Source organism: Primulina huaijiensis, chromosome 16, assembly GCF_012295235.1.
Source record: "Primulina huaijiensis isolate GDHJ02 chromosome 16, ASM1229523v2, whole genome shotgun sequence".
Taxonomy (NCBI): Eukaryota; Viridiplantae; Streptophyta; class Magnoliopsida; order Lamiales; family Gesneriaceae; genus Primulina; species Primulina huaijiensis.
In genome coordinates, this window is record NC_133321.1 from 17,901,658 (window position 1) to 17,915,315 (window position 13,658).

At 33.5% G+C, this 13,658-nt stretch overlaps 3 protein-coding genes across 3 annotated transcripts; all 3 read left to right on the forward strand.

Annotated features, from left to right (window-relative positions):
- The first annotated feature begins 2,898 nt into the window (after positions 1-2,898).
- Positions 2,899-6,519, forward strand: LOC140961624 (protein LEAD-SENSITIVE 1-like). Its single transcript, XM_073420268.1, has 3 exons — positions 2,899-3,139; positions 3,258-3,331; positions 5,642-6,519. The coding sequence occupies exons 1-3, from the start codon at positions 3,120-3,122 to the stop codon at positions 6,325-6,327; spliced, it is 780 nt and encodes a 259-aa protein (XP_073276369.1). The 5' UTR covers positions 2,899-3,119; the 3' UTR covers positions 6,328-6,519.
- Positions 6,520-7,500: 981 nt separating this feature from the next.
- Positions 7,501-8,355, forward strand: LOC140961104 (uncharacterized). The gene has a single exon (XM_073419409.1). It carries the CDS (start codon positions 7,501-7,503, stop codon positions 8,353-8,355), a length of 855 nt encoding a protein of 284 aa, XP_073275510.1.
- A 1,924-nt stretch (positions 8,356-10,279) lies between these two features.
- Positions 10,280-11,080, forward strand: LOC140961686 (NDR1/HIN1-like protein 1). The gene has a single exon (XM_073420350.1). It carries the CDS (start codon positions 10,333-10,335, stop codon positions 10,969-10,971), a length of 639 nt encoding a protein of 212 aa, XP_073276451.1. The 5' UTR covers positions 10,280-10,332; the 3' UTR covers positions 10,972-11,080.
- Positions 11,081-13,658: the final 2,578 nt, after the last annotated feature.

The following is a 13,658-nucleotide window of genomic DNA, read 5'->3' on the forward strand; positions in this document are numbered from 1 at the left end:
TAAAAAATAAAATATTTTACATATTTATTCCACCATCAAATTGATCATTATCTGAGAAATCAATCAGAAAATCTCCAGCATCAAAATGAGTTGAACCACTCAAAGGTTCACTGTGTTCAGTAAAGTTGGTCTCCTTTTCTTTCCCCTTTATTGATTCTTTATAAAGTTTACAAAGGTGCTCAGGGGCTCGACAAATACGGGACCAATGTCCTGGAGTACCACATCTGAAACAAGAACTTTCAAATCTTTTTGAGTGATTCTCATTAACACTCATATTCTCTTGATGCCTTTTCGGTGGGTGGTTTGGGACGTTCTTTTGAGATGAGTTATAGAAATAACTATCTCGATTATTTTCAAAACCACGGCCGCGTCCACGACCACGACCACTTCCACGTCCACGTCCACGTCCACGACCACGACCACGACCTCGATTTTGTCCTCGACCAAAATCTTGTCTGTAACTTTGATTTTGGTTTCCAGGTTTAAATTCATTTTTGCTTACAGCATTTACTTCTGGAAATGCTGTTGATCCAGTGGGTCGGGACTGATGATTTCTCATTAATAGCTCGTTGTTCTTTTCCGCCACAAGAAGACAGGCGATGAGTTCAGAATATCTCGCAAATCCACGCACTCTATATTGTTGCTGTAGTGTTATATTTGATGCGTGAAACGTGGAAAATGTTTTTTCAAGCATTTCCGATTCTGTAACCTCATGTCCACAAAATTTTAACTGCGAGATTATTCTATACATCGCTGAATTGTAATCACTGACTTTTTTAAAGTCTTGGAATCTTAACATATTCCATTCATCACGGGCGGTCGGAAGTATAACTTCCCTTATATGTTCAAATCTCTCTTTTAATCCTTTCCACAGAGCCATGGGATCTTTTTCGATGAGATATTCACATTTTAAACCTTCATCAAGGTGTCGTCGTAAAAATATTATAGCTTTTGCTTTTTCTTGTGATGAAGATATACCATTTTCTTTAATGGTCTCGCTTAGACCCAATGACTCAAGATGCATTTCTACATCAAGAGTCCATGGCATATAGTTTTTCCCAGTAATATCAAGAGCGATGAATTCGAGCTTTGCCAAGTTTGCCATGGTGGTACTAAAAATTACGATGCATTTTATTAGTTAATGAATATTGCAATACAAAGTAATGGATAAACAACAAGTACAAGTATTCGTAAAAATAAAGAAAACACACGAGGAGGATATTCTCCGATAAATACAAGACTGGTGAGTATGATAACCAAAATAATTAAAAATAACCTCGTGAAAGCCATCTTCTTTTTTTCTTCGAAAATTTGATGAAGAATAATTTTTAGAGAAGAAGAGAAAGTTGGAGTGATTGAATGTATTTGTGAGATTGTATTTATAGAGCAAAAACTAGCCGTTTTGTTACCGTTTATTACCGTTGGTGTATAAGAAAATAAATGTATGTATTTGTATAATTTTATGGTAATAATATGGTGTATATAATATTAGTCATATTTAAATAATTATGTATATCATATCACATTATTATAATTAGGTGTCATAAGTTATTTTGTTTAAAAAACCTTATAGGCTTTTATACTTGTCGTATCCCTTACCGGGAGTGTGGGATGTCGTCTTAACATCCTCCCAGGATTTATAACAAGTTTTTGAAAAAATTATTTTTATTATTTCTAACAATAACATTATATTATATATTACATATATAAACAATAAATAAATAACAGTAAAATAAATATTATTACTTTTGTTACCTTTTTCTTCTGTTCGGAGCTTGGAAAAATATGGAGGACTTTTAGAGCTTCGTGCTGATAACGTGTTGTGAAAAAGTAAAAATTTACGGTAAAAAAGTAAAAATCTCAAACTCTCAAAATTATCACACTACACACTTTATAATATTTTTCTCTCAACTCAATTGTGATTTTCTTCACAAATGAGAGATCTATTTATAGAAAATTTTTACAAATAATCCAAAAATAAAATACATCATTACCTACATCATCACACACTAATTTTCAATATTCAACACCTAATTTTACCTAATTTTCAACATTCAACATTCACATTTTCAACACAAATATTTAACACATTTTTAAATAATTTTTCAACAAATTTTTTTTTTTTTTCCATATTTTGTTTTTTCAAGAATGATATTGGCCGGTGGACTGGACCATATACTATACTGCTATAGTGATCGTGCTGGTCAAACTTATCTGGCGGTTAGCTGCATACACGCGGATTTAACGCTGATATAGAGCCGTCGACAACAATGCGTATTTTATTATTTAGGCAACTCACTCTTACATTTATTAGGGGAATCTTATATATTTTTATAAAAATTCACGTATATATTTATAATTAAAAAATTAATATCATATCATAAAAAAAAATGTTCAAATTTAACATAAAATAATTCAGTAAATAAATTTATATTTAAAAATGTATTTAACATGTACTTGAGGATTTTGGGACCTGCCATAAGATATTTTGACTTGATTTATTCTATATATACACTTGTAAGCACGATATTATCCTAAATTAGAGTTTTAAATTGAAAGATGATACAACTTTGGCCTGAAACTATCACTCGAAAAATGAAGAATTGAATTTAATTAACTATAAAACATTTAAATTTAACAAACAACTAAATCAAATTACCAATGCGTTAAAAGTAATACAAATTACGAGCGATACATAACAAATTCAATATTTCTTGTTCGTTATAAAAAAATAAATATGTTCAAATATGAACTATAAAGTACGCATCTAATTCAAATATTTAATATTATATTTATATTGTATTATTCATTTAATATCAAAACGAAATAATTTTTAAATTTCAAATGACTTTTTTTTAATTAAAAGAATATTTTTATTAAAAATCTAAGATTGGAGATGGTTCTGCTATTTGGAATTGGAGTTCCATTAGTTAAGATCTAAGTCGACTGCCGACGAGTAGCCACCGCACGCGGACACAAGCAGTTGTTCCTCCACGATCTGTTTTCCTTAACTGCTAAGCATCAAAATTTTCAAATTTAGGTAAAGGTTCCACCGCGTCTTGGATAAGCGAAACATTCTTTTCGTCTAGCTCCTCACCGAAGAAAATCAAGGCTAAAAAATGGGGCTGCTCTCGAACCGGTAAATTTCAATTATCATTGTTGCCAAATTTTGTTTATGTATACTTTATTCTTGTTTTTTTTTTTTTTTACTGGATTGTGTTTTTTTTAATTGGGTGTGTTTGAATAAAAACGGGCAGGATTCAAAGGAGCAGCCTCAGACCAGGCGATCACATATATTCTTGGCGCACAGCATATGTTTATGCTCACCATGGTCAGCTTTTTATGATTGCTTGCTTTTTCTTTGTTCGGAATATGGAACAATTTGTGCGCGATGAATGCTGCCATTTTCCTGTTTAATTTTTTCATCTGACCGACACCTCATCCTATTGATTTTATATTTTATTGGGGAAAAGAAGACATTTTTCTTTGTTAGGTTTTGTAAGAAAATGTTGGTGTCAATTTGTTGGATGGAGAAGTGTATTTTGCTGAATCGGACTTTAAATACGAGTCGTAGGGAAGTTACATTTTTTTTAATTGGTGGAGAGTTTCATTTTAATCTCTCGTCATGACACTCGAGACATGTTTGGTCACTTGTGTTTACAATATTTGAAAATTTAATGGCCCTTACAGCCAATCTGTTTCTGTCGCACATATAAGTTATTTTTCTCTGAAATCTGGCCTATTAATAATCAAATTAATCTAAAAAAATTCGTTTATTTTAGCACAATGTTCTAGGAATCTTTTTATTTTGTTGATTTTGCCTTTTCTTCATGCTTCTCACCACAAATCCCATTTAAGCTTTGCATTAGAGTTTGAAACCTTGGAAAAGAGCTTCAATCTAAGAGTCTGTTTGGATTCAACAGGCTTTTCTTTTGCAAAATTAGGTTAAAAGGCGCTTGTAAAATATTGCTATTCAACTTTTAATCCAAATGCTTATATATTCCAACAGAACTCGCGTGGTATAAGACAATTAAAAAATTAACATCAACCAAACCAAGCAAATACATCGGGATTGGGGCAAAGCGGGGCAGGTGTGCAAAATAGGAATCTTATGAACAGGCATGAATCACTGAACCTGCACTTCGAAATAGTAATGATTGAGAAACATTATTCATGAAGTAGGAGTTGCTGACTGAATAGTTAGAGATGCTGCAAGCGAAGATCATATAGCATAATTGACAGCAAAACTGAATTTTGTCTCTAGGTAAAAATAATTCATAAGTTTACAGCTACAAATACCAGTTAATTTAATTTCTTTCCTAAGATTCAGGCATAGATGTTTGGTTTTGGGGGGGGGGGGGGGGAGCATATTAAAGTGTGTTTATTTTTTGTGAAGTGGAAACCATTTAAACTGGCTTTGAAGGAAAAGCTTGCTCTGACCGAGTGAAATATTTTCAAGTTCAGATATTATATTACCTTCACGGCTTCACCTTTATTGTTTGCAACCTAAACTTGGTCATATTTTGGAGTTATGTCTGTCTGTTCACTGTTGATATTTGTTCAACTAAAGCTGATGCAACCACTATGATTTTGTTTTATCTCCATAACTCATGGTTACTTTATCAGTTTATACAGACTCATCTTCTTTTCCCTAGTCTCAATATGCGTTGTTTTAGCAAAGTTTAAACTTTTAGCCAGCTAAACATTTCCTTTAACTGGAAAACACTTTCACTGTTACTGTACATATCAATTTCTTTTAAGTCACCTGGTGGAAGAGCAGACCTTCTTTGTCTTCATGCAAACCCAGAGGCGGAGCTATGTAGCACGGGTGGCCCAAAATTTTTAAATTTTTTTATGTATTAATTTAAAAAAAATTGATTAATTTTATATTAGCCCGGATATTTAAAACATTAAACGATTTCATAATTTAAAATTCCAGTTCGGGTAGCCCAAAATTTCTGGCTCCGCCACTGCGCAAACACTTGTATGGATGAAACCAAGTTTTTTATCACCCATCAATGCATGCAAAAATATTTCCATTCCTTCATCCGCATCAATTATTTGTGGATTTTAGTCTTTATTTTTCAAATTTGGACTATGTTCCATGTATCTAATACGTCAAGGAGTTCACATTTCTACTTTTTTTTTTGGCTTTCTACTGAAGCCAGCAATTTTGCTAGTTTTAATTTCCCCCTAAGAATCGACACGACAGATTCATGGTTGAGCTGGTATCATATATGGGCAAAGGCCATAGAGGGAAGATATGAAATAAATCCTCACTTTTGGACAAAAACTGTTATGCGCTTGGAATGTTTCCCTTTTTTTTAACAGCACTATGCGGTGGACTTAGAATTGATAATTCATAGTTTGATATCTAAGAATCTCATGACATGTTTTTAGTTCCAGCAGTTGGGTTGAGTTAAATAAAGGTAAATAGTGAAGAGTTTTACTCATTTGAAAATGACGATAGAAGTCTTGCTATTGTGGCATCATAATTATCTCTTGAATTCTGCTAAATCAACCATTCTCTCTCTTCTAAATGTGGGATGTATCATCTATTTGAAGGTTAATTTTTTCTGTGTTATTCTAGTCAAATATTTTTCATGATTATTGTGTCTGCTAATATTTATGTATGTCACAGGAATCTATATTGGGGACCATAAAGTCGTACACTTCACAAGGCGTGGCCAAGAAGTTGGAACTGGTACAGTCTTAGATCTTCTCTTAGTGAGCTCTGGACCAGCTCGGTCTCTTGTGCCATGCCCCACATGTGTCCACGTAGAAGTGGGTCACGGGGTGGTCTCCTCGTGCTTGAACTGCTTCTTAGCTGGTGGTGTTCTGTACCGCTTTGAGTACTCGGTGAACCAGGCACTCTTTCTTGCAAAAGCACGTGGAGGAACATGCACCCTTGCCGTCTCTGATGAAGATGACGTCGTGGTTCATCGAGCAAAGTACCTTCTTGATAATGGGTTTGGGTGCTACAATGTATTCAAGAACAACTGTGAAGACTTTGCAATTTACTGCAAGACAGGATTGCTTGTGCTGGATCAGAGCACGATGGGTCAAAGTGGACAGGCCGTGTCTATCATAGGCGGCCCCCTTGCTGCTGTCTTGTCTACGCCACTGCTTCTTGTGACGACTAATATTTATGGGATGGCAGCAACTGCTGTTGGGGTTTATTGTGCCAGTCGTTATGCAGCTGACATTGGCATGCGAAGGGATGTTGTGAAAGTCTCAGCTGAAGATCTTACTAGGAGACTAGCAACTGGTATGCTTCAGGTACTCGAACCAAGTCTCCCGTCTGTACCTGCACCACCTACAAATTAGCGTCTGTCTGTACGTTTTGAGTACCAAATATTTAGTCTGTGGAGGAAAATTAAAAATAAACGAACGTGTCGTGATCATTTCTTGGCCCAGAAGGCCGGTTGCTGTTGTTTGACGTTTGTGAAACGTATGACAATGTATTGTGTTTAAACGTTTGATTCATGGTTGTAAGAGACACGTCGTTTTGTTTGAAAATCTCCGTAGGTTAGGCTTTTTTTAAAAAAATAATATAAATAATAATATTAAAAATATTGCACACTCAAAAACTTTATGAATCTATAACGATTGGGGCAACGCTGCCACGGATTCAAACTCATTTGGCAGTCTTTTTTATTTTATTAATTTTATACAATGAAAAAATAAGAAAAAGTGGTAGAACGTTTATGAATATGTGGCATCGAATTCTGTAACAATAACAATAATTTATACTAATACTAATTAAATGATGATAATAATAATAATGTTGTCATAAGTAATTATGACAATTATAATTTAAATATTACATGCATGGTGATAGTAATAAAATAAAATAAAAACCACATTTTAATAGTAACCATAAAAAGACATTTTCCAAAAATAGGCAAAAACACATGGGATCATGGATTAACAGTTTATTATTATTATCATAAATTTATTATATATGGTTGAAGAACTACAATCGCTCCGTCACATAAATTTTAAAATAAATTAATTTTGAACGTAAACTTGGTTCAAGACTGGTGATAGAATTCGAGATAAAGCTCTATTTTGATATCGAGAAGCAAGATTGCTTGGTTTTTATTTAAAGACTCAAATCTTGAGGTATGATCAAGGAAAAACCAAAATATCTTACCAATAAAATCTAGGGGCTTTGAATTTGACTAGGTTTGAATATAACAACAAATGGAGAAAATCAGGCGATCCAGTTCCTATTTTAGTACGTTTGGTTCCTTGTTTCACTCCCATCCGGCTCTTTTGCTTATCTAAAGACCAGGAGAAAAAAAAATGGTTGAATTTCAATTCCTCAGACACCCAAATATTACGTTGGACGCCTCGTTTCATTCGATATTTTCATCTCTTCCAAGTCTAAATTTGCACCATCATTTCAAAGTCTTGAACAGAAACTACCCCTCTTTCTTAACAAATTCCTCTGCCTATCTGGTTTGGGAAACTCACAGGGAGACGAAGTTCAAGAAAATGGGAACCTCAGCTTCGCCATCCCTCGACCCGAAAGAGAAACCTGTGATCGGATACCCTTCCATGGGCAGATGCAATCAAACACAGTACCCTCAAATCCCCCCCGGCTATCCTGTTCAAATGAACCCTGTAGCAGCCTCCTCCTCATCTTTCCATAATCAAGGAAACTACCCCATTTATGCCCCGAATCCGCATTCTGACTCATTCAACGCGTACTACTATCAGAACCCGTATCTCCCTATGATCCCTGAGCCCAAAAAATCAACCTCATTTGGACGAGTGATGCTAATGTTCATGATCGTCCTTGTTGCCATTATGTGCACTATGAGTCTAGTCATGTGGTTCCTCTTCGGAACCAACATCCCCGGTTTCCAAGTCAAGTCCCTCAATTTATCGAACTTCACCGCCACGGATACGTCTTGTACGGGCACATGGGACGCCAATGTCACCGTGACGAACTTAAACGAAGATCTCGAAATAGAATTCAGTAAAGTTAGATCCTCTGTTTTCTACCGGGAGGCCATGATGGGGATCTCTTTAATGCAACCTTTCGAAATACAGAAGAGAGAGGCGGTGAATATGAACGTCAGCGTCCCTGCGGAACAGATTACTGGTGGCACAAACTTGCAGAGTTTAGTGCTGCCGAGTCTTGTGCAGGATCAGAGAAATGGGATTGTTGTTTTCAGCTTGAGATTGGCTTTTCACGTAAGTTTTAGATCTTCTGATGTAGTCTACAAACAGGAAGTTTTGAAGGTGTTCTGTGAGAATTTGAAGGTTAAGATTTCGGGCAGTGGTGAAGGTACTTTGACTCAAGATTTGGGGAGTGAATGCTTGTTACGTATAGAGAGCGAGTGACCGTCCTCTCCATGTATTGCTATTCATTTTGTTTTTGCATTAGTTTGTATATACTAGAAATTTCTGGTAAAAAAATCTAGAGATAATTTTCACAAATAAGTAATTAGAATAGATTAATTTTCAAATTTTATAATAAATTTGTGATTTTTTTACAACCATTTTTTGAAAATGTCATGCTTTATCTGTTTCTTTCGGTTTTATATTTAGAAAAAGAGGCTAGGTGACGACTGAAAGCCCAAAATGTAACCCCAAACTCGCGAACCCCGTCCAAACTTATATCTAGGATTGCTTTTTAGTCAATCTTTTGGTGCCTGTGTTTGGAAAACTTTATTATATCAGGTAAAGGTTAATAATTTTTTAAAAATAAAATTACATAGATGTATAACATAACATTTCTCCATTTTAACAACATGAAATTCTCGAATCATTACAAATTTTTTTTCAACAAAATACAAACAAATAAAGAGTTGAGTGATAACTATGAGACGGCTTCGCGGATCTATATTTATGAAACAGGTCAACCAGTTTCATAACTATAGTGGAAACTATACTTTTGTTATAAAATGCAATGTTTTTTTTTATAGGTCGATTAAGATATCTGTATCACAAAATTGCATCAAGAGTTTTTGCATGGAGAAGTTATCCCATCGTGTAAAAACACACAAGGACAAGGTTGAAATAGAGTCTTTTTATGCACCTCTTACAGGCTACAGCAACTGAATATTTGAACACAAGGTTGAAATAGTGTCTTTTTATGCACCTCTTAAGCATATGTTTTAAATCATTTCAAATCTTCTAAAGCCAACATAAAATGAATATTAAAATACTTTTTTTTTAATATAATTAGCTTAATTTATTAAGTGTTTTTTTTAAATACTTTTTTTAAAACATAATTAGCTTAATTTATTAAGTGTTTTTTTTAAATTTACTGTTCTAATATTTAAAAACATAGAATTAATACTTTTGTGAGAATATAAGATAAATCAACTAAAATGCTCAAAATTACAGTTTTTAAAAATGACTAATTGATAAAATTCAGGACCAATTGAATATTTTATGTAGAAAGGAACATAATCTAATATAGTGTGGATTTGAGATTCATTTTAGTTTCGTTATCTGAACAAGTCAAGAGATTTGAGTAACATATTTGAAATCTATCGTTTTCAATCAAGAACAACTTAAATTTATATATTATAAATATTCTTCCAAATGACATTTTATTCGATTTTCAAGAATTAAATGGGGGGAAAAAAAACCTAAATACATCCGATGACGAAGTCCAAGGATGATTTATAGGAACTTTGAGGTAAAAAAAAAAAAAATAGAACAAATATCGAAAGCAAAAAGGTTGGCTTTTGGAATCAATGGTGGGCCGCCCTTTTTTCTAAATGAATATTCTCGGCCTCTTTTTAATTTGAATGATTCCTTTCTTAGTGGGACGGGCCTAAAAGTTATTTGGTTCTGGTATATACCATACCCAAACACGAAGTGGGTGGGTTTCCGTGGGCCCGATTGAGCCCAAAACTCACCGATAAAGTCGAGATTCTCCTCCACTCTCTCACCTTTGTTCTATTCTTCCGTTTAGGGGGGTCGACACCAAATTTTTTTTTTATTTTAAAAATGGATTTCGAAGTAAATAACTGAGAAATTTGGATGATCGGATGGGTCTTTAGGTAAAATTTGTATTGTAAAAATAATATATGCATTTCTAAGGTCATTTGAAAAGCAAAAACTTATGTGAGACGATCTCGCGAGTCGTATTTTGTGGACAGATTTTTATTTGGATCATCCATAGAAAAATATTATTTTTTATGTTAAAAATATTACTTTTTATTGTTAATTTTGATAAGGTTAATCCATCGCTAAGATCTATTGACGGTACGCACTCCATTTGAAAAGCCTATATTAACACACTGCCAAACACCATTTCTTCCCACTTCCCATTTCCCCACTCCAATATTCGCCACCGCCTTCGCTATGTCGGAGAAACCAACCAAAGACCAACATCACCACATCTTGTGGCCACGAAAAATCACTCGCCGCTTCTGCGCGTGCCTCATCATCTTTACCTTCATCATCCTTCTGACCATCTTCCTCGTATGGGCCAGTCTTCAGCCTCAAAAACCCTCCTTCACCCTCCAAGACGCAACCATCTTCAACATCAACGTCACCGCCCCCAATGTCATCTCCACCACCCTGCAGATCACCATCAACTCCCACAACCCCAACTCCAAAATCGGCATATACTACGACAGAATGGAGGTATACGCCGCCTATCACCACCAGCAAATCACTTACCCCACCGTCATCCCTCCCGTCTACCAAGGCCACAAGGACGACAACGTCTGGTCTCCGTTCATCTACGGCACCACCGTCCCTGTGGCGCCGTACAACGGCCTCTCCCTCAGCCAGGACCAGGCTAACGGCGCCATTGCCTTGGTGATCAGGCTCAACGGGCGCGTGAAATGGAAGGTAGGGAACTTTGTGTCTGGCCTTTACCATCTTCACGTCACCTGCCCCGCTTATATTCCGATCGGCAATAGCAAGAACACTGGAATTGTGATCGGAAATGCGATTAAGTATCAGCTCTCGCAGAGTTGTGGTGTTAACGTTTGATCCGTGGGTTTCATAAATTGTTTAAAAAGAGGGAGCCTCGGATAAACTGATTTTCATGTTGAATTTGTGTTTGTTTAGTGAATCCAGTTGATATATTGTTTACCACGTATCAACCACATCGACTTGTCATATATATAAATTTGTGAAAATTTGTGAAAACGTCTAATTGAATACCTATTTTAATAATAATGTTATACGTGTAATTTTAATTTGAAACATGTTGGTTAAACAAAATCCACACTTATTAAATCTGCTTAATCGAGTATATATTGTGCTTACGTACATACAGTTTTGAACTACTATAGTTTATATCAAGGTTTTAAAAAGCGTGAAGCGCCTAGTGTGAAGCACCTCGAAACACGTATGTCGAGATCCAAACTTTTCAAACTTAAGCGATATTAGCACGGACTTAAGCGTGAAAAAACGTTTTTTTATCTTTAGTGTAATTGTAATTATCTCAAACTAATAAATAGATAAAGTAAAACATAAATATGATAAACTTAAGTCTGATGCATTAATTCTCATATTTATAAAAACATAAAAATATCAAAATTATAATCTTTATTTGTTTTTGCAACTATATCACATTAAAAAATATTAAATATTTATCAAATTATTGTCAGACACACATAATCATAATTAAAATATATAAATAAACATATAAATTATAAACTTAATTTATTATTTTAAAATAAAAAGACATACATTCAAAAAAAAAAATTTAAAAATAAACATATGCGATTAATTGTGTTTGATCACGCTTAAGTAAACACTTTAATTACGCTTAAGTCGGTCAAACTACAGTTTGACCGTCTTTTCCGTTTTTCTCCGAAGCGGGGCGTTTTTATCGATCTTCAAGCTTAAGCTTAAGCACGTTTTTTAGAACACTGGTTTATATAATGCACGTAAGTAACAGTTAATTTTTTAGCTCAAAACAAGAAACAGTTAATTTTTTAGCTCAACAAAAAAGGTAATAGTTAATTTTTTATGCTAATTTCGTGTTGCTTTTTAATTTATTCCATGTGAAGGGTAATATGAAATACTCAAAAAAATTAAATAATTTGTATCCACTAGCTAGCTAGCTAGCCACGAAATCAACAAGTATTTAATTAAAATCGATTTTTTGTGCATAATATAAATTAATTGTTTGAACCGATACAATGTACGATCGAGTACATCACATTACTTAAATTTCTTTTTATTATTGGTTCAATTTGTTATCTACCATTATGAAATATATTGGGAATTTCACATATAAAACTAAAATAATGAATAGTGCACATGTTCTTGCATGCAGACATAAAAAGTGACTCGATAAATTGTTTCAAGTGATAAGATCTATATTAATGTCTTAGAATTATAATAATTTAGTTTCAATGTTAAATCTCAATCTGATCATGATATAATAAATTCTGGTCGATTATATATTATTTTCTATTGCCAAATAATTAGCCTGCTTTACTATTTTGGATTATAAAATTATATTTTTATATTTCACTGCAATCTTACAATCGATTTTATATATTATAAATCTAATCTCATGTCAATTGCATCACTTTTCATTTGCTTTTCATCATTTTAAAAAAAAAAAGATTTTCGCTCCCCCACTACTTTGGATTCAATCTTCTATCTATCCAACTTAGCTTACTTCTAAAATTATAAATTATTAAATCAACACGTAGCCTATAAGCAGCCTTTTCGATTTCTCTCATGTGACCAATGGGACCAAATCCATAATTTATATATATTACATAATATATATATAAATAATATTAATTTATCAATATACGAGATATTGAATCAAAATAAAATAATATTAAATATATAACAAATATATCGTACAATTATACATATAACAATGATATCATTAGATTTTATTATTATATTGTGAAATTTTACTATTATCTCATTAGATTTTGTGTAGGATCGAGCGCTTACCGCTTTACCAAAAACTATAGCTGGTGGTAATTGTGCAATTCAAATATTTTAAATCGCACAGCAGCTCAAGTACCACGCTTCGATCGCTCTACCAATCATGGACAATTATTTCACCCAACAATCTCCCTCCCAATAACTACACTTCTTGCAATCAATGGGAATCGAACCCGTGACTTTGGCTTTGATACCAATTGTAGGACCGAGCGCTTGCCGTTTTACCAAAAGTTATAGCTGGTGGTAATGGTGCATCTCAAATCTTTTAAACCGCACATCTCGGAGTTCATTCTCCGGGGAACCTCGTTAAAATTTTTCCGATGTATTCTTTCCAATCTACTTCTTTTCTTCTTATTTCATATTTCCCAATATCATGCTAAGAATAGCTAGGATTTCCAAAAAATATTAATCATAGAGAAAATGGAATTTCCACAATAAATCCCAACCCCTCTGATATGATTTGAGAATACAAATTATTTCGCTCTATCAAGCAAGGACAATTATTGCACCCAACATTTTGTATTGAATTTATCATGAGATTCATAAATGAAATTTTTATATTGAATTTTTTGTATTAAAAATTATTGTACGGTACAAATTTAATTGTTCATGTATCATTACTTATCAAAATATGATCCACTCTCCACAACTTAAGACAATATATACATTTTTTAAAAAACTTATATCCATCAATAATTGATATAAACATAAGTTTAATTGAACATGTAATAAAAATCTAAATCATATTCTATATT